Source organism: Oncorhynchus tshawytscha, linkage group LG13 (assembly GCF_018296145.1).
Source record: "Oncorhynchus tshawytscha isolate Ot180627B linkage group LG13, Otsh_v2.0, whole genome shotgun sequence".
NCBI lineage: Eukaryota > Metazoa > Chordata > Actinopteri > Salmoniformes > Salmonidae > Oncorhynchus > Oncorhynchus tshawytscha.
The window spans coordinates 862,911-890,011 of record NC_056441.1 but is presented as its reverse complement, the minus strand read 5'-3'; the positions used below and the strand labels follow the sequence as shown (position 1 = coordinate 890,011).

Below are 27,101 nucleotides of genomic sequence, written 5' to 3'. Positions count from 1 at the left end.
ATCCACCCTATCATACTACTCAGAATGGGGTATCCACCCTATCATACTACTCAGAATGGGGTATCCACACTATCATACTACACAGAATGGGGTATCCACACTATCACACTACTCAGAATGGGGTATCCACACTATCACACTACTCAGAATAGGGTATCCACACTATCATACTACTCAGAATAGGGTATCCACACCATCACTATCATACTACTCAGAATGGGGTATCCACACTATCGTACTACTCAGAATGGGGTATCCACACTATCGTACTACTCAGAATGGGGTATCCACACTATCATACTACTCAGAATGGGGTATCCACACTATCATACTACACAGAATGGGGTATTCACACTATCATACTACTCAGAATAGGGTATCCACACTATCATACTACTCAGAATGGGGTATCCACACTATCATACTACTCAGAATGGGGTATCCACACTATCATACTACTCAGAATGGGGTATCCACACTATCATACTACTCAGAATGGGGTATCCACACTATCATACTACACAGAATAGGGTATCCACCCTATCATACTACTCAGAATGGGGTATCCACACTATCATACTACACAGAATAGGGTATCCACCCTATCATACTACTCAGAATAGGGTATCCACACTATCATACTACACAGAATGGGGTATCCACACTATCATACTACTCAGAATGGGGTATCCACACTATCACTATCATACTACTCAGAATGGGGTATCAACACTATCCCACTACTCAGAATGGGGTATCCACACTATCATACGACTCAGAATGGGGTATCCACACTATCACTATCACACTACTCAGAATAGGGTATCCACACTATCATACTACTCAGAATGGGGTATCCACACTATCATACTACTCAGAATGGGGTATCCACACTATCACTATCATACTACTCAGAATGGGGTATCCACCCTATCATACTACTCAGAATGGGGTATCCACCCTATCATACTACTCAGAATAGGGTATCCACACTATCATACTACTCAGAATGGGGTATCCACACTATCACTATCATACTACTCAGAATGGGGTATCCACACTATCATACTACTCAGAATGGGGTATCCACCCTATCACTATCATACTACTCAGAATGGGGTATCCACCCTATCATACTACTCAGAATGGGGTATCCACCCTATCATACTACTCAGAATGGGGTATCCACCCTATCATACTACTCAGAATAGGGTATCCACACTATCATACTACTCAGAATAGGGTATCCACACTATCATACTACTCAGAATGGGGTATCCACCCTATCACTATCATACTACTCAGAATGGGGTATCCACCCTATCACTATCATACTACTCAGAATGGGGTATCCACCCTATCATACTACTCAGAATGGGGTATCCACCCTATCATACTACTCAGAATGGGGTATCCACCCTATCATACTACTCAGAATGGGGTATCCACCCTATCATACTACTCAGAATGGGGTATCCACCCTATCATACTACTCAGAATGGGGTATCCACCCTATCATACTACTCAGAATGGGGTATCCACCCTATCATACTACTCAGAATGGGGTATCCACCCTATCATACTACTCAGAATGGGGTATCCACCCTATCATACTACTCAGAATGGGGTATCCACCCTATCATACTACTCAGAATGGGGTATCCACCCTATCATACTACTCAGAATGGGGTATCCACCTATCATACTACTCAGAATGGGGTATCCACACTATCATACTACACAGAATAGGGTATCCACACTATCATACTACTCAGAATGGGGTATCCACACTATCATACTACTCAGAATGGGGTATCCACCCTATCATACTACTCAGAATGGGGTATCCACCCTATCATACTACTCAGAATGGGGTATCCACCCTATCATACTACTCAGAATGGGGTATCCACACTATCATACTACACAGAATAGGGTATCCACCCTATCATACTACTCAGAATGGGGTATCCACACTATCATACTACTCAGAATGGGGTATCCACACTATCATACTACTCAGAATGGGGTATCCACACTATCATACTACTCAGAATGGGGTATCCACACTATCATACTACTCAGAATAGGGTATACACACTATCATACCACACAGAATGGGGTATCCACACTATCACACTACACAGAATGGGGTATCCACACTATCACACTACTCAGAATGGGGTATCCACACTATCATACTACTCAGAATGGGGTATCCACACTATCACTATCATACTACTCAGAATGGGGTATCCACCCTATCATACTACTCAGAATGGGGTATCCACACTATCACTATCATACTACTCAGAATAGGGTATCCACACTATCATACTACTCAGAATGGGGTATCCACACTATCACTATCATACTACTCAGAATGGGGTATCCACCCTATCATACTACTCAGAATGGGGTATCCACACTATCATACTACACAGAATAGGGTATCCACACTATCATACTACACAGAATAGGGTATTCACACTATCATACTACTCAGAATGGGGTATCCACACTATTATACTACTCAGAATGGGGTATACACACTATCACTATCATACTACTCAGAATGGGGTATCCACACTATCATACTACAGAATAGGGTATCCACACTATCATACTACACAGAATAGGGTATTCACACTATCGTACTACTCAGAATGGGGTATCCACACTATCGTACTACTCAGAATGGGGTATCCACACTATCATACTACTCAGAATGGGGTATCCACCCTATCATACTACTCAGAATGGGGTATCCACCCTATCATACTACTCAGAATGGGGTATCCACCCTATCATACTACTCAGAATGGGGTATCCACCACTATCATACTACTCAGAATGGGGTATCCACACTATCATACTACACAGAATAGGGGTATCCACACTATCATACTACTCAGAATGGGGTATCCACACTATCACTACTACTCAGAATGGGGTATCCACACTATCATACTACTCAGAATGGGGTATCCACCCTATCATACTACTCAGAATGGGGTATCCACACTATCATACTACTCAGAATAGGGTATCCACACTATCATACTACTCAGAATAGGGTATCCACACTATCATACTACTCAGAATGGGGTATCCACACTATCATACTACTCAGAATGGGGTATCCACACTATCACTATCATACTACTCAGAATGGGGTATCCACACTATCATACTACACAGAATAGGGTATCCACACTATCATACTACACAGAATAGGGTATTCACACTATCGTACTACTCAGAATGGGGTATCCACACTATCATACTACTCAGAATGGGGTATCCACACTATTATACTACACAGAATAGGGTATCCACCCTATCATACTACTCAGAATGGGGTATCCACACTATCATACTACTCAGAATGGGGTATCCACCCTATCATACTACTCAGAATGGGGTATCCACCCTATCATACTACTCAGAATGGGGTATCCACCCTATCATACTACTCAGAATGGGGTATCCACACTATCATACTACACAGAATAGGGTATCCACACTATCATACTACTCAGAATGGGGTATCCACACTATCGTACTACTCAGAATGGGGTATCCACACTATCATACTACTCAGAATGGGGTATCCACCCTATCATACTACTCAGAATGGGGTATCCACCCTATAATACTACTCAGAATGGGGTATCCACCCTATCATACTACTCAGAATGGGGTATCCACCCTATCATACTACACAGAATAGGGTATCCACCCTATCATACTACTCAGAATAGGGTATCCACACTATCATACTACACAGAATGGGGTATCCACACTATCACACTACTCAGAATGGGGTATCCACACTATCACACTACTCAGAATAGGGTATCCACACTATCATACTACTCAGAATAGGGTATCCACACCATCACTATCATACTACTCAGAATGGGGTACCCACACTATCGTACTACTCAGAATGGGGTATCCACACTATCATACTACTCAGAATGGGGTATCCACACTATCATACTACTCAGAATAGGGTATCCACACCATCACTATCATACTACTCAGAATAGGGTATCCACACCATCACTATCATACTACTCAGAATGGGGTACCCACACTATCGTACTACTCAGAATGGGGTATCCACACTATCATACTACTCAGAATGGGGTATCCACACTATCACTATCATACTACTCAGAATGGGGTATCCACACTATCATACTTCTCAGAATGGGGTATCCACCCTATCATACTACACAGAATGGGGTATCCACACTATCATACTACTCAGAATGGGGTATCCACCCTATAATACTACTCAGAATGGGGTATCCACCCTATCATACTACTCAGAATGGGGTATCCACCCTATCATACTACTCAGAATGGGGTATCCACCCTATCATACTACAGAGAATAGGGTATCCACCCTATCATACTACTCAGAATAGGGTATCCACACTATCATACTACTCAGAATGGGGTATCCACCCTATCATACTACTCAGAATGGGGTATCCACACTATCATACTACACAGAATAGGGTATCCACACTATCATACTACTCAGAATGGGGTATCCACACTATCGTACTACTCAGAATGGGGTATCCACACTATCATACTACTCAGAATGGGGTATCCACCCTATCATACTACTCAGAATGGGGTATCCACCCTATAATACTACTCAGAATGGGGTATCCACCCTATCATACTACTCAGAATGGGGTATCCACACTATCATACTACACAGAATAGGGTATCCACCCTATCATACTACTCAGAATAGGGTATCCACACTATCATACTACACAGAATGGGGTATCCACACTATCACACTACTCAGAATGGGGTATCCACACTATCACACTACTCAGAATGGGGTATCCACACTATCACACTACTCAGAATGGGGTATCCACACTATCACACTACTCAGAATAGGGTATCCACACTATCATACTACTCAGAATAGGGTATCCACACCATCACTATCATACTACTCAGAATGGGGAATCCACACCATCACTATCATACTACTCAGAATGGGGTATCCACACTATCGTACTACTCAGAATGGGGTATCCACACTATCGTACTACTCAGAATGGGGTATCCACACTATCATACTACTCAGAATGGGGTATCCACACTATCATACTACTCAGAATGGGGTATCCACACTATCACTATCATACTACTCAGAATGGGGTATCCACCCTATCATACTACTCAGAATGGGGTATCCACACTATCATACTACTCAGAATGGGGTATCCACACTATCATACTACTCAGAATGGGGTATCCACACCATCACTATCATACTACTCAGAATGGGGTATCCACACCATCACTATCATACTACTCAGAATGGGGTATCCACACTATCACTATCGTACTACTCAGAATGGGTTATCCACACTATCGTACTACTCAGAATGGGGTATCCACACTATCATACTACTCAGAATGGGGTATCCACACTATCATACTACTCAGAATGGGGTATCCACCCTATAATACTACTCAGAATGGGGTATCCACCCTATCATACTACTCAGAATGGGGTATCCACCCTATAATACTACTCAGAATGGGGTATCCACCCTATCATACTACTCAGAATGGGGTATCCACACTATCATACTACACAGAATGGGGTATCCACCCTATCATACTACTCAGAATAGGGGTATCCACACTATCATACTACACAGAATGGGGTATCCACACTATCACACTACACAGAATGGGGTATCCACACTATCATACTACTCAGAATGGGGTATCCACACTATCATACTACTCAGAATGGGGTATCCACACTATCACACTACTCAGAATATCCACACTATCATACTACTCAGAATGGGGTATCCACACCATCACTATCATACTACTCAGAATGGGGTATCCACACCATCACTATCATACTACTCAGAATGGGGTATCCACACTATCATACTACTCAGAATGGGGTATCCACACTATCATACTACTCAGAATGGGGTATCCACCCTATCATACTACTCAGAATGGGGTATCCACACTATCATACTACTCAGAATGGGGTATCCACACTATCATACTACTCAGAATGGGGTATCCACACTATCATACTACTCAGAATGGGGTATCCACACTATCACACTACTCAGAATAGGGTATCCACACTATCATACTACTCAGAATAGGGTATCCACACCATCACTATCATACTACTCAGAATGGGGAATCCACACCATCACTATCATACTACTCAGAATGGGGTATCCACACTATCGTACTACTCAGAATGGGGTATCCACACTATCGTACTACTCAGAATGGGGTATCCACACTATCATACTACTCAGAATGGGGTATCCACACTATCATACTACTCAGAATGGGGTATCCACACTATCACTATCATACTACTCAGAATGGGGTATCCACCCTATCATACTACTCAGAATGGGGTATCCACACTATCACTATCATACTACTCAGAATAGGGTATCCACACTATCATACTACTCAGAATGGGGTATCCACACTATCACTATCATACTACTCAGAATGGGGTATCCACCCTATCATACTACTCAGAATGGGGTATCCACCCTATCATACTACTCAGAATGGGGTATCCACCCTATCATACTACACAGAATGGGGTATCCACACTATCATACTACTCAGAATGGGGTATCCACACTATCGTACTACTCAGAATGGGGTATCCACACTATCATACTACTCAGAATGGGGTATCCACCCTATCATACTACTCAGAATGGGGTATCCACCCTATAATACTACTCAGAATGGGGTATCCACCCTATCATACTACTCAGAATGGGGTATCCACACTATCATACTACACAGAATAGGGTATCCACCCTATCATACTACTCAGAATAGGGTATCCACACTATCATACTACACAGAATGGGGTATCCACACTATCACACTACTCAGAATGGGGTATCCACACTATCACACTACTCAGAATAGGGTATCCACACTATCATACTACTCAGAATAGGGTATCCACACCATCACTATCATACTACTCAGAATGGGGAATCCACACCATCACTATCATACTACTCAGAATGGGGTATCCACACTATCGTACTACTCAGAATGGGGTATCCACACTATCGTACTACTCAGAATGGGGTATCCACACTATCACACTACTCAGAAAAGGGTATCCACCCTATCATACTACTCAGAATGGGGTATCCACCCTATAATACTACTCAGAATGGGGTATCCACCCTATCATACTACTCAGAATGGGGTATCCACACTATCACTATCATACTACTCAGAATAGGGTATCCACACTGTCATACTACTCAGAATGGGGTATCCACACTATCACTATCATACTACTCAGAATGGGGTATCCACCCTATCATACTACACAGAATAGGGTATTCACACTATCGTACTACTCAGAATGGGGTATCCACACTATCATACTACTCAGAATGGGGTATCCACACTATCATACTACTCAGAATGGGGTATCCACACTATAATACTACTCAGAATGGGGTATCCACCCTATCATACTACTCAGAATGGGGTATCCACCCTATCATACTACTCAGAATGGGGTATCCACCCTATCATACTACTCAGAATGGGGTATCCACACTATCATACTACACAGAATAGGGTATCCACCCTATCATACTACTCAGAATAGGGTATCCACACTATCATACTACACAGAATGGGGTATCCACACTATCACACTACACAGAATGGGGTATCCACACTATCACACTACTCAGAATGGGGTATCCACACTATCACACTACTCAGAATAGGGTATCCACACTATCACACTACTCAGAATAGGGTATCCACACCATCACTATCATACTACTCAGAATGGGGAATCCACACCATCACTTTCATACTACTCAGAATGGGGTATCCACACTATCACACTACTCAGAATGGGGTATCCACACTATCACACTACTCAGAATAGGGTATCCACACCATCACTATCATACTACTCAGAATGGGGAATCCACACCATCACTTTCATACTACTCAGAATGGGGTATCCACACTATCACACTACTCAGAATAGGGTATCCACACTATCATACTACTCAGAATAGGGTATCCACACCATCACTATCATACTACTCAGAATGGGGAATCCACACCATCACTATCATACTACTCAGAATGGGGTATCCACACTATCGTACTACTCAGAATGGGGTATCCACACTATCGTACTACTCAGAATGGGGTATCCACACTATCGTACTACTCAGAATGGGGTATCCACACTATCACACTACTCAGAATAGGGTATCCACACTATCATACTACTCAGAATAGGGTATCCACACCATCACTATCATATTATTCAGAATGGGGAATCCACACCATCACTATCATACTACTCAGAATGGGGTATCCATACTATCATACTATCAGAATCAGAATGGGGTATCCACACTATCATACTACTCAGAATGGGGTATCCACACTATCACACTACTCAGAATGGGGTATCCACACTATCACACTACTCAGAATGGGGTATCCACACTATCACACTACTCAGAATGGGGTATCCACACTATCATAATACTCAGAATAGGGTATCCACACCATCACTATCATACTACTCAGAATGGGGAATCCACACCATCACTATCATACTACTCAGAATGGTGTATCCACACTATCCACTACTCAGAATGGTGTATCCACACTATCATACTACTCAGAATGGGGTATCCACACTATCACACTACTCAGAATAGGGTATCCACACTATCAATACTCAGAATAGGGTATCCACACCATCACTATCATACTACTCAGAATGGGTATCCACACTATCGTACTACTCAGAATGGTGTATCCACACTATCACACTACTCAGAATAGGGTATCCACACTATCACACTACTCAGAATAGGGTATCCACACTATCACACTACTCAGAATAGGGTATCCACACTATCACTATCATACTACTCAGAATGGGGTATCCACACTATCACACTACTCAGAAAAGGGTATCCACCCTATCATACTACTCAGAATGGGGTATCCACCCTATAATACTACTCAGAATGGGGTATCCACCCTATCATACTACTCAGAATAGGGTATCCACACTATCATACTACTCAGAATGGGGTATCCACACTATCACTATCATACTACTCAGAATGGGGTATCCACCCTATCATACTACACAGAATAGGGTATTCACACTATCGTACTACTCAGAATGGGGTATCCACACTATCATACTACTCAGAATGGGGTATCCACACTATCATACTACTCAGAATGGGGTATCCACCCTATAATACTACTCAGAATGGGGTATCCACCCTATCATACTACACAGAATAGGGTATCCACACTATCACACTACTCAGAATAGGGTATCCACACCATCACTATCATACTACTCAGAATGGGGAATCCACACCATCACTTTCATACTACTCAGAATGGGGTATCCACACTATCACACTACTCAGAATAGGGTATCCACACTATCATACTACTCAGAATAGGGTATCCACACTATCGTACTACTCAGAATGGGGTATCCACACTATCACACTACTCAGAATAGGGTATCCACACTATCATACTACTCAGAATAGGGTATCCACACCATCACTATCATATTACTCAGAATGGGGAATCCACACCATCACTATCATACTACTCAGAATGGTGTATCCATACTATCATACTACTCAGAATGGGGTATCCACACTATCACACTACTCAGAATGGGGTATCCACACTATCACACTACTCAGAATGGGGTATCCACACTATCACTATCATACTACTCAGAATGGGGTATCCACACTATCACACTACTCAGAAAAGGGTATACACACTATCATACTACTCAGAATGGGTTATCCACACTATCACTATCATACTACTCAGAATGGGGTATCCACACTATCATACTACACAGAATAGGGTATCCACACTATCGTACTACACATAATGGGGTATCCACACTATCATACTACACCGAATGGGGTATCCACACTATCATACAACTCAGAATGGGGTATCCACACTATCATACTACTCAGAATGGGGTATCCACACTATCACACTACTCAGAATGGGGTATCCACACTATCCACACTATCACTATCACACTACTCAGAATAGGGTATCCACACTATCACTATCATACTACTCAGAATGGGGTATCCACACTATCACACTACTCAGAATGGGGTATCCACACTATCACACTACTCAGAATGGGGTATCCACACTATCACACTACTCAGAATGGGGTATCCACACTATCACACTACTCAGAATGGGGTATCCACACTATCACACTACTCAGAATGGGGTATCCACACTATCACTATCACACTACTCAGAATAGGGTATCCACACTATCACTATCATACTACTCAGAATGGGGTATCCACACTATCATACTACTCGGAATAGGGTATCCACACTATCATACTACTCAGAATGGGGTATCCACACTATCATACTACTCAGAATAGGGTATCCACACTATCATACTACTCAGAATAGGGTATCCACACTATCATACTACTCAGAATAGGGTATCCACACTATCATACTACTCAGAATAGGGTATCCACCTTACTATGGGATTGCGATTTAAGCACATTACTGTGGGTATTGTAGGCAGATAATTTAGTTATGTTAAAAACAGCCTGTATTTATTAACGTATCATGTTACAATATTGAAGTCGGGCAACATACGTGATGTGAAAGGGAAAAATCTCATTTTTTCTTGCTTCAGCCCAAATAATGGCGGACATTTTGATTTCAATACATTTTGCATCGTTTTTTTTTTTTACAGGTTACTTTCCGTTGAAGCTTCCGTGTAACACACTCCGACCCTCCTGTCCTCCACTTCGCCGTGCTCGGAGAACGGTAGGGCGCATTTTGAGAAACACCCCTACTGTCATGTCCCTTCTGCTGCTTGCTTTCCTTCTCCTTCTCCAAAAAGTAGTGCACTACATAGGGAATAGGGTGCTATTTCAGATCGCCCCCTAGTTTGAGTAGACTGTACTATACCTTCTGCCGCTTGCTTTCCTCCATTGTTGTCCTCTGTGACCAGCTCAAAGGACTCAGTGCTGCTGTTGGCCTCCAACCCACCTCCCAGATGACTGTCTCCTGTATAGACAATATCAAATCATTATACACTGAGTGTACAAAACATTAGGAACACCTGCTCTTTCCATGACAGACTGACCAGGTGGAAGCTATGATCTTTTATTGATGTCACCTGTTAAATCCACTTCAATCAGTGTAGATGAAGGGGAGGAGTCAGGTTAAAGATGAAGGGGAGGAGTCAGGTTAAAGATGAAGGGGAGGAGTCAGGTTAAAGATGAAGGGGAGGAGTCAGGTTAGAGATGAAGGGGGGAGAGTCAGGTTAAAGATGAAGGGATGAGGGAGGAGTCAGGTTAAAGATGAAGGGGAGGAGTCAGGTTAAAGATGAAGGGGAGGAGTCAGGTTAAAGATGAAGGGGAGGAGTCAGGTTAAAGATGAAGGGGAGGAGTCAGGTTAAAGATGAAGGGGAGGAGTCAGGTTAAAGATGAAGGGGAGGAGTCAGGTTAAAGATGAAGGGGAGGAGTCAGGTTAAAGATGAAGGGGAGGAGTCAGGTTAAAGATGAAGGGGAGGAGTCAGGTTAAAGATGAAGGGGAGGAGTCAGGTTAAAGATGAAGGGGAGGAGTCAGGTAAAAGATGAAGGGGAGGAGTCAGGTTAAAGATGTAGGGGAGGAGTCAGGTTAAAGATGAAGGGGAGGAGTCAGGTTAAAGATGAAGGGGAGTCAGGTTAAAGGATTATGAAGACTTGAGACATGGATTGTGTCTGTGTGTCATTCAGAGGGTGAATGGGAAAGACACAATATTTAAGTGTCTTTGAACGAGATATGGTAGTAGTGCCGCTGGGTTTTTCACGCTCAACAGTTTCCCGTGTGTATTAACAATGGTCCAACGCCCTGGTCAGTCCCTAGACACACCCATTGTCACTTCCGGGTTTGAGTGGCTGTAGGAAGTGGGTGTGTCCAAGTCCAAGGAGGGGCGTTTTGACAGGAGAGAGGTGGGAAAATAAAACATATGTTAGTTGGAAAGACTAGTTTTCTTTGATGCTGGACAGGTGAGACTTGAGTTGGAGCATTACTAAGAAGAGGTTTACCTTCCTGTGTCTGACACCAGGAGAGAACAAAGTTTTGGAAGGCTATTTCAACGGCCTGTTGATTCTTTTTGGGGTCTTTGGCTTCATGGATTTCCTTTGGATAAGACCTTCCATATTTCCTTTGGATAAGACCTTCCATATTTCCTTTGGATAAGACCTTCCATATTTCCTTTGTTTAAGACCTATCATGTTTATATCCCAGGACAAATTAGCTAGCAACAGCAAGCTAGCTAAATAGGACAAATTAACTTTAGATAGCAGGTGCAAGCTAATATTATGAGCTAAATTGCCATACATGTTTAAGGGTATTCAGCACAATCAACCTCAAGAGTGGATACTGCCAGCGTCCTGAAGACACCATGTATTACTCCAGAGGCCTTATCTGAGTTCCTCATTCTTCCCTTCGGTTTGAAAATGCTGGTTCCAAAGGCTCATGGGGAATAGCCCTTGAAGATGTGAAGGGGAAGTGTTGCTTTGTGTACATTGATGACATTGTGTTGTAGTCCCGCTCAGAGCAACAACACCTGGAAAACCTGACAGCTGTGTTCAGCAGGTTGCACAAAGCCGAGCGTGAACCTGAAGAAGTGTAACCAGAGGAACATTTCCTTCTTAGGCCATGTCGTGTCCACTGAGGGCATCGTGATCCAGGTAAAAAAAAGAGAAGAAGGTTGAGGCTGTCCAGTGTTGTCCAACACCTCAGTCGGTCAAGGGCGTGGTTTCTAGGTATGACAGGATGGTATCATTGTTTCATCCCTCACTACGCAGACCACTCTGCTCCCCTCAATACTCTGAAGAAGAATGATGTGTCTTGGGCATCAGAATGCCAGAAGAGGACTTGAAGGAGACCAAAGCATCAGTGCTCTTCTATCTGGCCTGTAAAGTACAAACAGATTCCAGATTCCAGTGACATCGGGCTTGGTGCTGTTTTGAAACAAGCGATTGATGGCGGTGAGTGAGTTATTGCCTCTGGATCAAGATTGCTGAACTCTGCTGAGAAGAATTACTCTGTCTCTGAGCGAGAGTGCCTAGCAACTCATTTGGGCGGTGGAAAAGAGGCTGTCTTTCCTTGAAGGGAGGACATTCAAGGTCGTTACTGAACACTGAGCCCTGGCCTGGGTGTTCAACCATCCAACGCCCAAGTCAAGACCGGTAAGATGGATGATCAGACTACAGGACTATGACTTCCATATCACCGATAGAAAAGGACAGTGCAACATTGTTCCGGATGCTCTCTCCCACACCCTGGTTGGGGTACGGAAGCAAGCCACGGTCTGCATCAGCCAAGCATCCAGCAGTCACAAATGCTCACTCCCCCCATCCCTCTCCACCTACCCTCCCAGTTGTCTCCCCCCTTAACTAACCCCACCCCAGCCAAGCTTGTCCCAATCTCCCATCCTTGCCCACCCCAGCCAAGCTTGTCCCAATCTCCCATCCTTACCCACCAGAACCAAGCTTGTCCCGAACCTCCTATCCCTGCCCACCCTTACCCACCCCAGCCAAGCTTGTCCCAACCTCCCATCCTTGCCCACCCTTACCCACGGGAAACAAGGTTGTTCCAACCTCCCACCCTTACCCACGGGAAACAAGCTTGTCCCAACCTCCCATCCTTACCCACCGGAGCCAAGCTTGTCCCAACCTCCCATCCTTGCCCACCCTTACCCACCCCAGCCAAGCTTCTCCCAACCTCCCATCCTTGTCCACCCTTACCCACCCCAGCCAAGCTTCTCCCAACCTCCCATCCTTGTCCACCCTTACCCACCCCAGCCAAGCTTGTTCCAACCTCCCAACCTCCCATCCTTACCAACCCCAGCCAAGCTTGTCCCAACCTCCCACCCTTACCCACGGGAAACACGCATGTACCAACCTCCCATCCTTGCCCACTGGAGCCAAGCTTGTCTCAACCTCCCATCCTTGCCCACCCTTACCCACCTCAGCCAAGCTTGTCCCAATCTCCCATCCTTACCCACCGGAGCCAAGCTTGTCCCAACCTCCCATCCCTGCCCACCCTCACCCACCCCAGCCAAGCTTGTCCTAAACTCCCATCCTTGCCCACCCTTACCCACGGGAAACAAGCATGTCCCAACCTCCCACCCTTACCCACGGGAAACAAGCTTGTCCCAACCTCCCATCCTTACACACCAGAGCCAAGCTTGTCCCAACCTCTCATCCTCGCCCGCCCTTACCCACCGGAGCCAAGCTTGTCCCAACCTCCCACCCTTGCCCACGGAGCCAAGCTTGTCCCAACCTCCCATCCCTGCCCACCCTTACCCACGGGAAACAAGCTTGTCCCAACCTCCCATCCTTGCCCACCCTTACCCACCCCAGCCAAGCTTGTCCCAACCTCCCATCCTTGCCCACCCTTACCCACGGGAGTCAAGCTTGTTCCAACCTCCCATCCTTGCCCACCCTTACCCACCCCAGCCAAGCTTGTCCCAACCTCCCAGCCTTGCCCACCCTTACCCACAGGAAACAAGCTTGTCCCAACCTCCCACCCTTACCCACCGGAGCCAAGCTTGTCCCAACCTCCCACCCTTGCCCACCGGAGCCAAGCTTGTCCCAACCTCCCATCCCTGCCCACCCTTACCCACGGGAAATAAGCATATACCAACCTCCCATTCTTGCCCACTGGAGTTAAGCTTGTCCCAACCTCCCATCCTTGCCCACTGGAGCCAAGCATGTCCCAACCTCTCATCCTTGCCCACCTAAGTCAAGCTTGTCCCAACCTCCCATCCTTGCCCACCCTTACCCACTGGAGTCAAGCTTGTTCCAACCTCCCATCCTTGCCCACCCTTACCAACCCCAGCCAAGCTTGTCCCAACCTCCCATCCTTGGCAAACAAGCATGTACCAACCTCCCATTCTTGCCCACTGGAGCTAAGCTTGTCCCAACCTCCCATCCTTGCCCACTGGAGCCAAGCAGGTACCAACCTCCCATCCTTGCCCACCTAAGTCAAGCTTGTCCCAACCTCCCATCCTTGCCCACCCTTCCCACTGGAGTCAAGCCCAACCTCCCATCCTTGCCCACCCCAACCCCAGCCAAGCTTGTCCCAACCTCCCATCCTTTCCCACTGGAGCCAAGCATGTACCAATTTCCCATCTTTGCCCACCTAAGTCAAGCTTGTTCCAACCTCCCATCCTTGCCCACCCTTACCAACCCCAGCCAAGCTTGTCCCAACCTCCCATCCCTGCCCACCCTTACCCACGGGAAACAAGCTTGTCCCAACCTCCCATCCCTGCCCACTGGAGCCAAGCTTGTCCCAACCTCCCATCCTTGCCCACCCTTACCCACCTGGAGCCAAGCTTGTCCCAACCTCCCATCCCTGCCCACCCTTACCCATGGGAAATAAGCATGGAGTACCAACCTCCCATCCTTGCCCACTGGAGCCAAGCATGTACCAACCTCTCATCCTTGCCCACCTAAGTCAAGCTTGTCCCAACCTCCCATCCTTGCCCACCCTTACCCACTGGAGTCAAGCTTGTTCCAACCTCCCATCCTTGCCCACCCTTACCAACCCCAGCCAAGCTTGTCCCAACCTCCCATCCCTGCCCACCCTTACCCATGGCAAACAAGCATGTACCAACCTCCCATTCTTGCCCACTGGAGCTAAGCTTGTCCCAACCTCCCATCCTTGCCCACTGGAGCCAAGCAGGTACCAACCTCCCATCCTTGCCCACCTAAGTCAAGCTTGTCCCAACCTCCCATCCTTGCCCACCCTTACCCACTGGAGTCAAGCTTGTTCCAACCTCCCATCCTTGCCCACCCTTACCAACCCCAGCCAAGCTTGTCCCAACCTCCCATCCTTTCCCACTGGAGCCAAGCATGTACCAATTTCCCATCTTTGCCCACCTAAGTCAAGCTTGTTCCAACCTCCCATCCTTGCCCACCCTTACCAACCCCAGCCAAGCTTGTCCCAACCTCCCATCCCTGCCCACCCTTACCCACGGGAAACAAGCTTGTACCAACCTCCCATCCCTGCCCACTGGAGCCAAGCTTGTCCCAACCTCCCATCCTTGCCCACCCTTACCCACCTAAGTCAAGCTTGTCCCAACCTCCCATCTTCTCCTACCCTCCCTACCTCTCAGGCATACTTCCATCCATCGACTTTCTCATCCTTTCCCGCCCATCATATACCCTACGCATCCACACACCCATTCTCTCCCACCCTACTACAGATATTCACCATCCTTCATTCTTCCCTCACACTCCCATTCATATACACTCCCATTCACACACACACACACACACACACACACACTCCCATTCATAAACACATATACACACTCCTATTCATATACACACATACACACTCCCATTCATATACACACATACAGTGGGGCAAAAAAGTATTTAGTCGGCCACCAATTGTGCAAGTTCTCCCACTTAAAAAGATGAGAGGCCTGTAATTTTCATAATAGGTACACTTCAACTATGACAGACAAAATGAGAGAAAAAATCCAGAAAATCACACGGGAAACAAGCTTGTCCCATAGAACAGTTGACATACATGCTATTATTTCCCCCTTTGAATTGTCTTTTCAGTGTCCATGTAGCCAATTGGCATCGGCTACTTCTATCGTTACGCCAAAGAGAAGAACAGTAGACTTGGGGAAAGTAGAGTGTAGATTGTATTGGGGGAGCGGAAAGGATATTGTGTCAACTTACTATAAACTGGTCTAAGGCATCACTGTATGTAGCCTATAAACCGGTCTTAGCCATCACTGTATGTAGCCTATTAACTGGTTTTAGGAATCACTGTATCTAGCCTATAAACCGGTCTTAGCCATCACTGTATGTAGCCTATAAACCGGTCTTAGCCATCACTGTATGTAGCCTATTAACTGGTTTTAGGAATCACTGTATCTAGCCTATAAACCGGTCTTAGCCATCACTGTATGTAGCCTAGAAACCGGTCTTAGCCATCACTGTATGTAGCCTATAAACTGGTTTTAGGAATCACTGTATCTAGCCTATAAACCGGTCTTAGCCATCACTGTATGTAGCCTAGAAACCGGTCTTAGCCATCACTGTATGTAGCCTATTAACTGGTTTTAGGAATCACTGTATCTAGCCTATAAACCGGTCTTAGCCATCACTGTATGTAGCCTAGAAACCGGTCTTAGCCATCACTGTATGTAGCCTATTAACTGGTTTTAGGAATCACTGTATGTAGCCTATAAACCGGTCTTAGCCATCACTGTATGTAGCCTATAAACTGGTTTTAGGAATCATTGTATCTAGCCTAGAAACTGGTTTTAGGCATCACTGTATGGAGCCTATAAACCGGTCTTAGCCATCACTGTATGTAGCCTACAGTCGAGGACAAAAGTTTTGAGAATGACACAAATATTAATTTCCACAAAGTTTGCTGCCTCAGTGTCTTTTGATATTTTTGTCAGATGTTACGATGGAATACTGAAGTATAATTACAAGCATTTCATAAGTGTCAAAGGCTTTTATTGACAATTACATGAAGTTGATGCAAAGAGTCAATATTTGTAGTGTTGACCCTTCTTTTTCAAGACCTCTGCAATCTGCCCCGGCATGCTGTCAATTAACTTCTGGGCCACATCCTGACTGATGGCAGCCCATTCTTGCATAATCAATGCTTGGAGTTTGTCAGAATCTGTGGGTTTTTGTTTGTCCACCCGCCTCTTGAGGGTTGAACACAAGTTCTCAATGGGATTAAGGTCTGGGGAGTTTCCTTGCCATGGACCCAAAATATCTATGTTTTGTTCCCCGAATCACTTAGTTATCACTTTTGCCATATAGCAAGGTGCTCCAACATGCTGGAAAAGGCATTGTTGGTCACCAAACTGTTATTGGATGGTTGGGAGAAGTTGCTCTCGGAGGATGTGTTGGTACCATTCTTTATTCATGGCTGTGTCCATAGGCAAAATTGTGAGTGAGCCCACTCCCTTGGCTGAGAAGCAACCCCACACATGAATGGTCTCAGGATGCTTTACTTTTGGCATGACACAGAACTGATGGTAGCACTCACCTTGTCTTCTCCGGTCAAGTTCTCCGGTCATCAGAGAAAATGACTTTACCCCAGTCCTCAGCAGTCCAATCCCTGTACCTTTTGCAGAATATCAGTCTGTCCTTGATGTTTTCCTGGAGAGAAGTGGCTTCTTTCCTGCCCTTCTTGACACCAGGCCATCCTCCAAAAGTCTTCGCCTCACTGTGTGCGCAGATGCACTCACACCTGCCTGCTGCCATTCCTGAGCAAGCTCTGTACTGGTGGTGCCCCGATCCCGCAGCTGAATCAACTTTAGGGGACGGTCCTGGTGCTTGCTGGACTTTCTTGGGCTCCCTGAAGCCTTCATCACAACAATTGAACCACTCTCCTTGAAGTTCTTGATGATCCGATAAATGGTTGATTTAGGTGCAATCTTACTGGCAGCAATATCCTTGCCTGTGAAGGCCTTTTTTTGCAAAGCAATGATGATGGCACGTGTTTCCTTGCAGGTAACCATTGTTGACAGAGGAAGAACAATGATTCCAAGTACCACCCTCCTTTTGAAGCTTCCAGTCTGTTGTTCGAACTCAATCAGCATGACAGAGTGATCTCCAGCCTAGTCCTCGTCAACACTCACACCTGTGTTAACGAGAGAATCATTGACATGATGTCAGCTAGTCCTATTGTGGCAGGGCTGAAATGCAGTGGAAATGTTTTTTGGGATTCAGTTAATTTGCATGGCAAAGAGGGACTTTCTGGAGTAACATTCTGGAGTATATGCAAATTGCCATCATACAAACTGAGGCAGCAGACTTTGTGAAATTTCATATTTGTGTCATTTTCAAAACTTTTGGCCATAACTGTAGTGCGCACATAATTTTTTTCAAATTCATCCTCTTCTCAAAGCAGGGGACTCTCCTCCTTCAAACTGGAAAGGTTTCCTACCTCATCTTCTTCTCAGAGCAGGGGACTCTCTCCTCCTTTAAACTGGAAAGGTTTCCTACCTCATCTTCTTCTCAGAGCAGGGGACTCTCCTCCTTTAAACTGGAAAGGTTTCCTACCTCGTCTTCTTCTCAAAGCAGGGGACTCTCCTTCAAACTGGAAAGGTTTCAAAAGCACTGGAAAGGTTTCTTACCTCGTCTTCTTCTCAAAGCAGGGGACTCTCCTCCTTCAAACTGGAAAGGTTTCCTACCTCGTCTTCTTCTCAAAGCAGGGGACTCTCCTCCTTCAAACTGGAAAGGTTTCCTACCTCGTCTTCTTCTCAGAGCAGGGGACTCTCCGCCTTCAAACTGGAAAGGTCTCCTACCTCGTCTTCTTCTCAAAGCAGGGGACTCTCCTCCTTCAAACTGGAAAGGTTTCTTGTAGCTTGATTAGAGCTTCATCGACACTTCTGAATTCCATCCTGCGCATTACCTACCATACCCACAGCACTGCCGGGAAGCGGAGTTGAGACTTAATTCCTTTTTCCTCCATTGAATGTTTGATTGGAATGTATTATTTCTGTCCGTCTCTCAGCTTAGCAGACAGGTCCTGGACCGGTTGTGGATTTTGATTTCCTTTCTCCCCTGTGCCCTCATGTTTATTTTGGTCTGATAGTTCCACAGTTTGAAGATTACAACGCGTGGGAATTTAGCGTTCCTCTGTTTCACCCCGATCTGATGGCATCGTTTCAGATCTTCTGGTGATATACCCACGTCAAGTTCCTCTGACATTAGTTTGACAATGTAGCTGGAAAGGTCTCCTTCTTGCTCGTCTTCCGGCAAGGACAATATTCTCATGTTTCATCTCATTCTGTTTGCTTGCTGGTCCAATTCATCGTCTAAAATTTGCAGCTTTGTTTCCAAAAGGTACATTTTGTTGTCTTGTTCATTCATGCACATGCCTTGTCTTGTTCATTCATGCACACAATAGTTTCTACTTTCTTTTTAGTGGATCTACTTTTATAATAACAGAGTCTAACAGTTTGTTTGTTTTGGTGTGCATTGAGAGCATTTTAGCTATGTTTTCCTTGATAGTATTTAACTGTTCATTACTCTTGCTTGCATCTCCAAGTTGTTCCTCGTCTTTTCCTCTGAGGGAAGTCATGCCTTGTTAGATTTGTGTCGCCGCACCACTTTACTAACTGATTGGTTCGCTGTTGTACATAACTGATCGCTCACACTCTCCCAGCTGCTTGGGGATATGTTGGTCTGGTTTCTACATAGAACCACAGTTTGTCGGTACAAAACGGAGGTACTGACACCCCGTGTATCCTATCGGTACGCACATGCGCCTCTTAATTAACTCTTAACTTTTATAATACATATTTATCGCAATCTTTTGTAGGTAAGAGGAAGCAGGAGGCTGGGGTGACATCATGATGATGAGATAAACAATTAGCAACAGGAACGCTGCAATTAAACCAGACTGATGGCTATCATTACCTAACTGGTGCCTTAACACCATTAAACCAGACTGATGGCTATCATTACCTCACTGGTACCATTAAACCAGACTGATGGCTATCGTTACCTCACTGGTACCATTAAACCAGACTGATGGCTATCATTACCTCACTGGGACCATTAAACCAGACTGATGGCATTAAACCTTAAAACCATTAAACCAGACCGATGGCTATCATTATCTCACTGGTACCTTAACACCATTAAACCAGACTGATGCTATCATTATCTCACTGGTACAACACCATTAAACCAGACTGATGGCTATCATTACCTCACTGGCACCATTAAACCAGACTGATGGCTACCGTTACCTCACTGGTACCTTAACACCATTAAACCATGGCTATCATTATCTCACTGGTACCTTAACATCATTCAACCAGACTGATGGCTATCATTACCTCACTGGCACCATTAAACCAGACTGATGGCTATCGTTACCTCACTGGCACCATTAAACCAGACTGATGGCTATCGTTACCTCACTGGTACCATTAAACCAGACTGATGGCTATCGTTACCTCACTGGTACCATTAAACCAGACTGATGGCTATCGTTACCTCACTGGTACCTTAACACCATTAAACCATGGCTATCATTATCTCACTGGTACCTTAACACCATTCAACCAGACTGATGGCTATCATTACCTCACTGGCACCATTAAACCAGACTGATGGCTATCGTTACCTCACTGGCACCATTAAACCAGACTGATGGCTATCGTTACCTCACTGGTACCATTAAACCAGACTGATGGCTATCGTTACCTCACTGGTACCTTATGTTAGGAATTTTATGAATAAATGACTAAACAATATCCCCATTTCAAATAGAACTGTAACTAAGTAAACTTATACTCTGTTTTATTATATCTGATTAACAATATGAATTCATAAGTGAGGGATTGTGGAGCCTGAAACAGGGGGTAATTCAATTAAATGAATACCATTCCAGCCAGGTTGGATAAGATTGGAAGTGTTTTTTTTTAAGTAAGCAGAAAGGGTAATTAACCTATGGTTGAACCGACGCAACTTAGCCCTGGGATGTTTAGATAAGGCAGTGAGTGCTTTCCCAGGTTTTCCATTAACTGGAACTGTCCGCTAAGTGGTGATGGATAATGGTGAGGGGTCAAGAGTTAATTCAGTTATATTGTGTGTCGTGTGTGTGCGCTAGTAGGTCGGAATGAACTTTTGAACCTGCTTGTCTTGGTCGAGAGGAGGAGATTCATTCTAGAACCAATGACGTCATATTTTGTATATAAACTGTTGTTGGTGGTTACATGGCAGCACGCTCCGAGAGCAAATACTACTATCTAATTTTGACTGGTCTCTGTCTATTTTATGCAAATATGAATCTTACAAGTTCTTATAAAATAGACTGAGTGATTTAATCAATATATAATTAATAGTAATACCTTAACACCATTAAACCAGACTGATGGCTATCGTTACCTCACTGGTACCACTAAACCAGACAGATGGCTATCGTTACCTCGCTGGTGCCACTAAGCCAGACGGATGGCAATCGTTACCTCGCTGGTGCCACTAAGCCAGACGGATGGCAATCGTTACCTCGCTGGTGCCACTAAACCAGACTGATGGCTATCGTTACCTCGCTGGTGCCACTAAACCAGACTGATGGCTATCGTTACCTCGCTGGTGCCACTAAACCAGACTGATGGCTATCGTTACCTCGCTGGTACCACTAAACCAGACTGATGGCTATCGTTACCTCGCTGGTGCCACTAAACCAGACGGATGGCTATCGTTACCTCGCTGGTGCCACTAAGCCAGACTGATGGCTATCGTTACCTCGCTGGTGCCACTAAACCAGACTGATGGCTATCGTTACCTCGCTGGTACCACTAAACCAGACTGATGGCTATCGTTACCTCGCTGGTACCACTAAACCAGACTGATGGCTATCGTTACCTCGCTGGTACCACTAAACCAGACTGATGGCTATCGTTACCTCGCTGTTACCATTAAACCAGACTGATGGCTACTGGTACCATTAAACCAGACTGATGGCTACTGGTACCATTAAACCAGACGGATGGCTATCATTATCTGATGGCTGTTCTTTTGCATTGGATGCACCGCATACGCCAATGTCGCACTTCTGGTGAAAGGTGGCAGAGCTGGAGCGGTGTTTGTCAGACCACGAGACATCCTGAAAATCGGTCTTCTCACGAAAATGTCTGTAGCGAACGAACGGTTTGGCCCCTCTATGGAAAGATGAGACTCTCGCGAACACGACGGTGTTCTCTGTTTTGCTTTATGACCCCCACAAGTGTCCTGGGACTCGTTGGAAGTCGGCACAGCCGACCTGCCAACTTCTGTCTGTAGCGTCCCAACAGTGTGGGCAACATACTAATATGGAAAGGTGAGACTCGAGTTTAGTGCCAATAATATCTGTTGTTCTATGTAGTGAATCTGTTATTCAATGCATTTTTACGGGCAAATAGATACAATTCAATTTTTCATCAAATATATATATTTTTTAATACTTCAAGGGCTCTTAAAATTCATAATCAAATGGCTAAATGGGTTTGACATTCTTAAAATAATTCCATATAGCTTAGTAGAACTCCTGGTCTAAAGTAGTACACTATATACGAACAGGGAAGTGCACTATATAGGGAATAGAGTGCCATTTGAAACCTGCCAGTGAGCCAGAGGAAGGTTGTCCACTTGTAGCCTTGTTGTCATTCTGTCTCTGCTTTGGCCAAGAAGCTCCATGTTAGCTGGAGACAGAGTTGGCTGGAGCAGAACCCAGGATACCAACCAGACTGCCCTCCTCATTAGTTATGGGTCTCCAGCTTAGGGAGCAGAACCCAGGATACCAACCAGACTGCCCTCCTCATTAGTTCTGGGTCTCCAGTTTAGGGAGCAGAACCCAGGATGCCAACCAGACTGCTCTCCTCATTAGTTATGGGTCTCCAGTTTAGGGAGCAGAACCCAGGATGCCAACCAGACTGCTCTCCTCATTAGTTATGGGTCTCCAGTTTAGGGAGCAGAACCCAGGGTGCCAACCAGACTGCCCTCCTCATTAGTTCTGGGTCTCCAGTTTAGGGAGCAGAACCCAGGATGCCAACCAGACTGCTCTCCTCATTAGTTCTGGGTCTCCAGTTTAGGGAGCAGAACCCAGGATGCCAACCAGACTGCCTTCCTCATTAGTTATGGGTCTCCTGCTTCTTCAGGGCCAGGAGTCTTTCCCATGCACCTGAGTTTCTCCTGGCCAGGTGCTGCTTAGCAGATAGTTAGTGCATCAATGCCTTGGTAAATGTCACTGAAAAGACACAGTAACCTTCCTCCTGTCCACCCTACCCTATTACTGTTACCCACCTGCCATCAGACCTACTCCCACCCTGCACCACTACCCACCTCGCCCCGCTACCCACCCCTGCCATCTGATCCTACCCCCAATCCCACTCCGGTCCTCCACTCCACTCACCCCTGCCGTCTGATCCTACCCCCAATCCCACCCCCCCAATCCCACTCCGGTCCTCCACTCCACTCACCCCTACCGTCTGATCCTACCCCCAACCCCACTCCGGTCCTCCACTCCACTCACCCCTGCCGTCTGATCCTACCCCCAATCCCATTCCGGTCCTCCACCCCACTCACCCCTGCCATCTGATCCTACCCCCAATCCCACTCCCCCAATCCCATTCCGTCCTCCACTCCACTCACCCCTACCGTCTGATCCTACCCCCCCAATCCCACTCCGGTCTCCACTCCACTCACCCCTGCCGTCTGATCCTACCCCCAACCCCACTCCGGTCCTCCACTCCACTCACCCCTGCCGTCGGAGCTCTCGCTGGCCCTCCTGCGGTGCCTGTTGTTGGGGTTGAGCATGGTGATGTAACCACACTGGTGCTCCAGATCCACCTTCTCCCTCAGCAGCAGCAGGGCCTTGTGGACACACATGTTGGAGGAGGAGAACTCTGGGGGAGGGGGGGCAGAAAGGGTTAAACTAGGTTTATGCAGAAAGATTTGTATATCAACTCTTACATGTGATACTTCTAACGTGTCACTTCTTGTAGTCAACCAAATTCAAAAGAAGAGAGGGCTTGAGAAAGTAACAGGTCACTGATTATCAGATACTATTGTCAGTTCTTCAGGCTCAGATAGATAGCAGTGCATCAACTACAGCAGCTTGAGAACCTGCTACCTCCTTTGAGATCCTCCCGGTCAAACGGGAAGGGGACATGAACCGTCTCTCCATGACCCTGCAGCCCATGGCCCTGTGGACCCAGAGAGACTTCCGTTAGAGTGTGTGTGTGTGTGGTTAAATTATATATATTTTTTATTGAACCTTTATTGAACCTTTATTTAACCAGGCAAATCAGTGAAGAACACATTTTTATTTACAATGACTGCCTACACCGGCCAAACTCGGACAATTCTGCGCTGCCCTGTGGGACTCCCGATTACGGCCGGTTGTGATACAGCCTGGAATCGAACCAGGCTGTCTGTAGTGACGCCTCTAGCACTGAGATGTAGTACCTTAGACCGCTGAACCAGGGTCTTTAGTGATGCCTCTAGCACTGAGATGCAGAGCCTTAGACCACTGTGATACAGCCTGGAATCGAACCAGGGTCGGTAGTGACGCCTCTAGCACTGAGATGCAGAGCCTAGACCACTGCGCCACTCGGGTGTGTACAGTGCCTTGCGAAAGTATTCAGCCCCCTTGAACTTTGCGACCTTTTGCCACATTTCAGGCTTCAAACATAAAGATATAAAACTGTATTTTTTTGGTGAAGAATCAACAACAAGTGGGACACAATCATGAAGTGGAACGACATTTATTGGATATTTCAAACTTTTTTAACAAATCAAAAACTGAAAAATTGGGCGTGCAAAATTATTCAGCCCCCTTAAGTTAGTACTTTGTAGCGCCACCTTTTGCTGCGATTACAGCTGTAAGTCGCTTGGGGTATGTCTCTATCAGTTTTGCACATCGAGAGACTGACATTTTTTCCCATTCCTCCTTGCAAAACAGCTCGAGCTCAGTGAGGTTGGATGGAGAGAATTTGTGAACAGCAGTTTTCAGTTCTTTCCACAGATTCTCGATTGGATTCAGGTCTGGACTTTGACTTGGCCATTCTAACACCTGGATATGTTTATTTTTGAACCATTCCATTGTAGATTTTGCTTTATGTTTTGGATCATTGTCTTGTTGGAAGACAAATCTCCGTCCCAGTCTCAGGTCTTTTGCAGACTCCATCAGGTTTTCTTCCAGAATGGTCCTGTATTTGGCTCCATCCATCTTCCCATCAATTTTAACCATCTTCCCTATCCCTGCTGAAGAAAAGCAGGCCCAAACCATGATGCTGCCACCACCATGTTTGACAGTGGGGATGTTGTGTTCAGGGTGATGCGCTGTGTTGCTTTTACGCCAAACATAACGTTTTGCATTGTTGCCAAAAAGTTCAATTTTGGTTTCATCTGACCAGAGCACCTTCTTCCACATGCTTGGTGTGTCTCCCAGGTGGCTTGTGGCAAACTTTAAACGACACTTTTTATGGATATCTTTAAGAAATGGCTTTCTTCTTGCCACTCTTCCATAAAGGCCAGATTTGTGCAATATACGACTGATTGTTGTCCTATGGACAGAGTCTCCCACCTCAGCTGTAGATCTCTGCAGTTCATCCAGAGTGATCATGGGCCTCTTGGCTGCATCTCTGATCAGTCTTCTCCTTGTATGAGCTGAAAGTTTAGAGGGACGGCCAGGTCTTGGTAGATTTGCAGTGGTCTGATACTCCTTCCATTTCAATATTATCGCTTGCACAGTGCTCCTTGGGATGTTTAAAGCTTGGGAAATCTTTTTGTATCCAAATCCGGCTTTAAACTTCTTCACAACAGTATCTCGGACCTGCCTGGTGTGTTCCTTGTTCTTCATGATGCTCTCTGCGCTTTTAACGGACCTCTGAGACTATCACAGTGCAGGTGCATTTATACGGAGACTTGATTACACGCAGGTGGATTGTATTTATCATCATTAGTCATTTAGGTCAACATTGGATCATTCAGAGATCCTCACTGAACTTCTGGAGAGAGTTTGCTGCACTGAAAGTAAAGGGGCTGAATAATTTTGCATGCCCAATTTTTCAGTTTTTGATTTGTTAAAAAAGTTAGAAATATCCAATAAATGTCGTTCCACTTCATGATTGTGTCCCACTTGTTGTTGATTCTTCACAAAAAAATACAGTTTTATATCTTTATGTTTGAAGCCTGAAATGTGGCAAAAGGTCGCAAAGTTCAAGGGGGCCGAATACTTTCGCAAGGCACTGTATGTGTCTCTTACCTGTATGAGTACAGCGGAGTGTGTGAGGGCGTCATTGAGCATGGTCAGCACGTTAGACGAAGGTACCACACCAGGATCGTGACCCCAGGAAGTGATCAGCAACCTGTCATAGACCTGGAACTCATACAACATATTAATCACCAGGGATCCTCACAACCAGAGAAACTGTA

At 45.4% G+C, this 27,101-nt stretch overlaps 1 protein-coding gene across 3 annotated transcripts in view; it reads right to left on the bottom strand.

The window, feature by feature from the left end:
• Positions 1 to 27,101, bottom strand: part of LOC112229177 (protein FAM91A1) — a 130,419-nt gene that overhangs the window by 18,438 nt on the left and 84,880 nt on the right. For all 3 annotated transcript variants that reach the window (XM_042295049.1, XM_042295051.1, XM_042295050.1), the window contains 4 exons: positions 26,932 to 27,045; positions 24,796 to 24,868; positions 24,422 to 24,568; positions 11,089 to 11,187 (listed from right to left, as the gene is read on the bottom strand). In XM_042295049.1, coding sequence (XP_042150983.1) covers positions 11,089 to 11,187; positions 24,422 to 24,568; positions 24,796 to 24,868; positions 26,932 to 27,045 — 433 coding nt within the window. The remainder of the gene's footprint in view (positions 1 to 11,088; positions 11,188 to 24,421; positions 24,569 to 24,795; positions 24,869 to 26,931; positions 27,046 to 27,101) is intronic.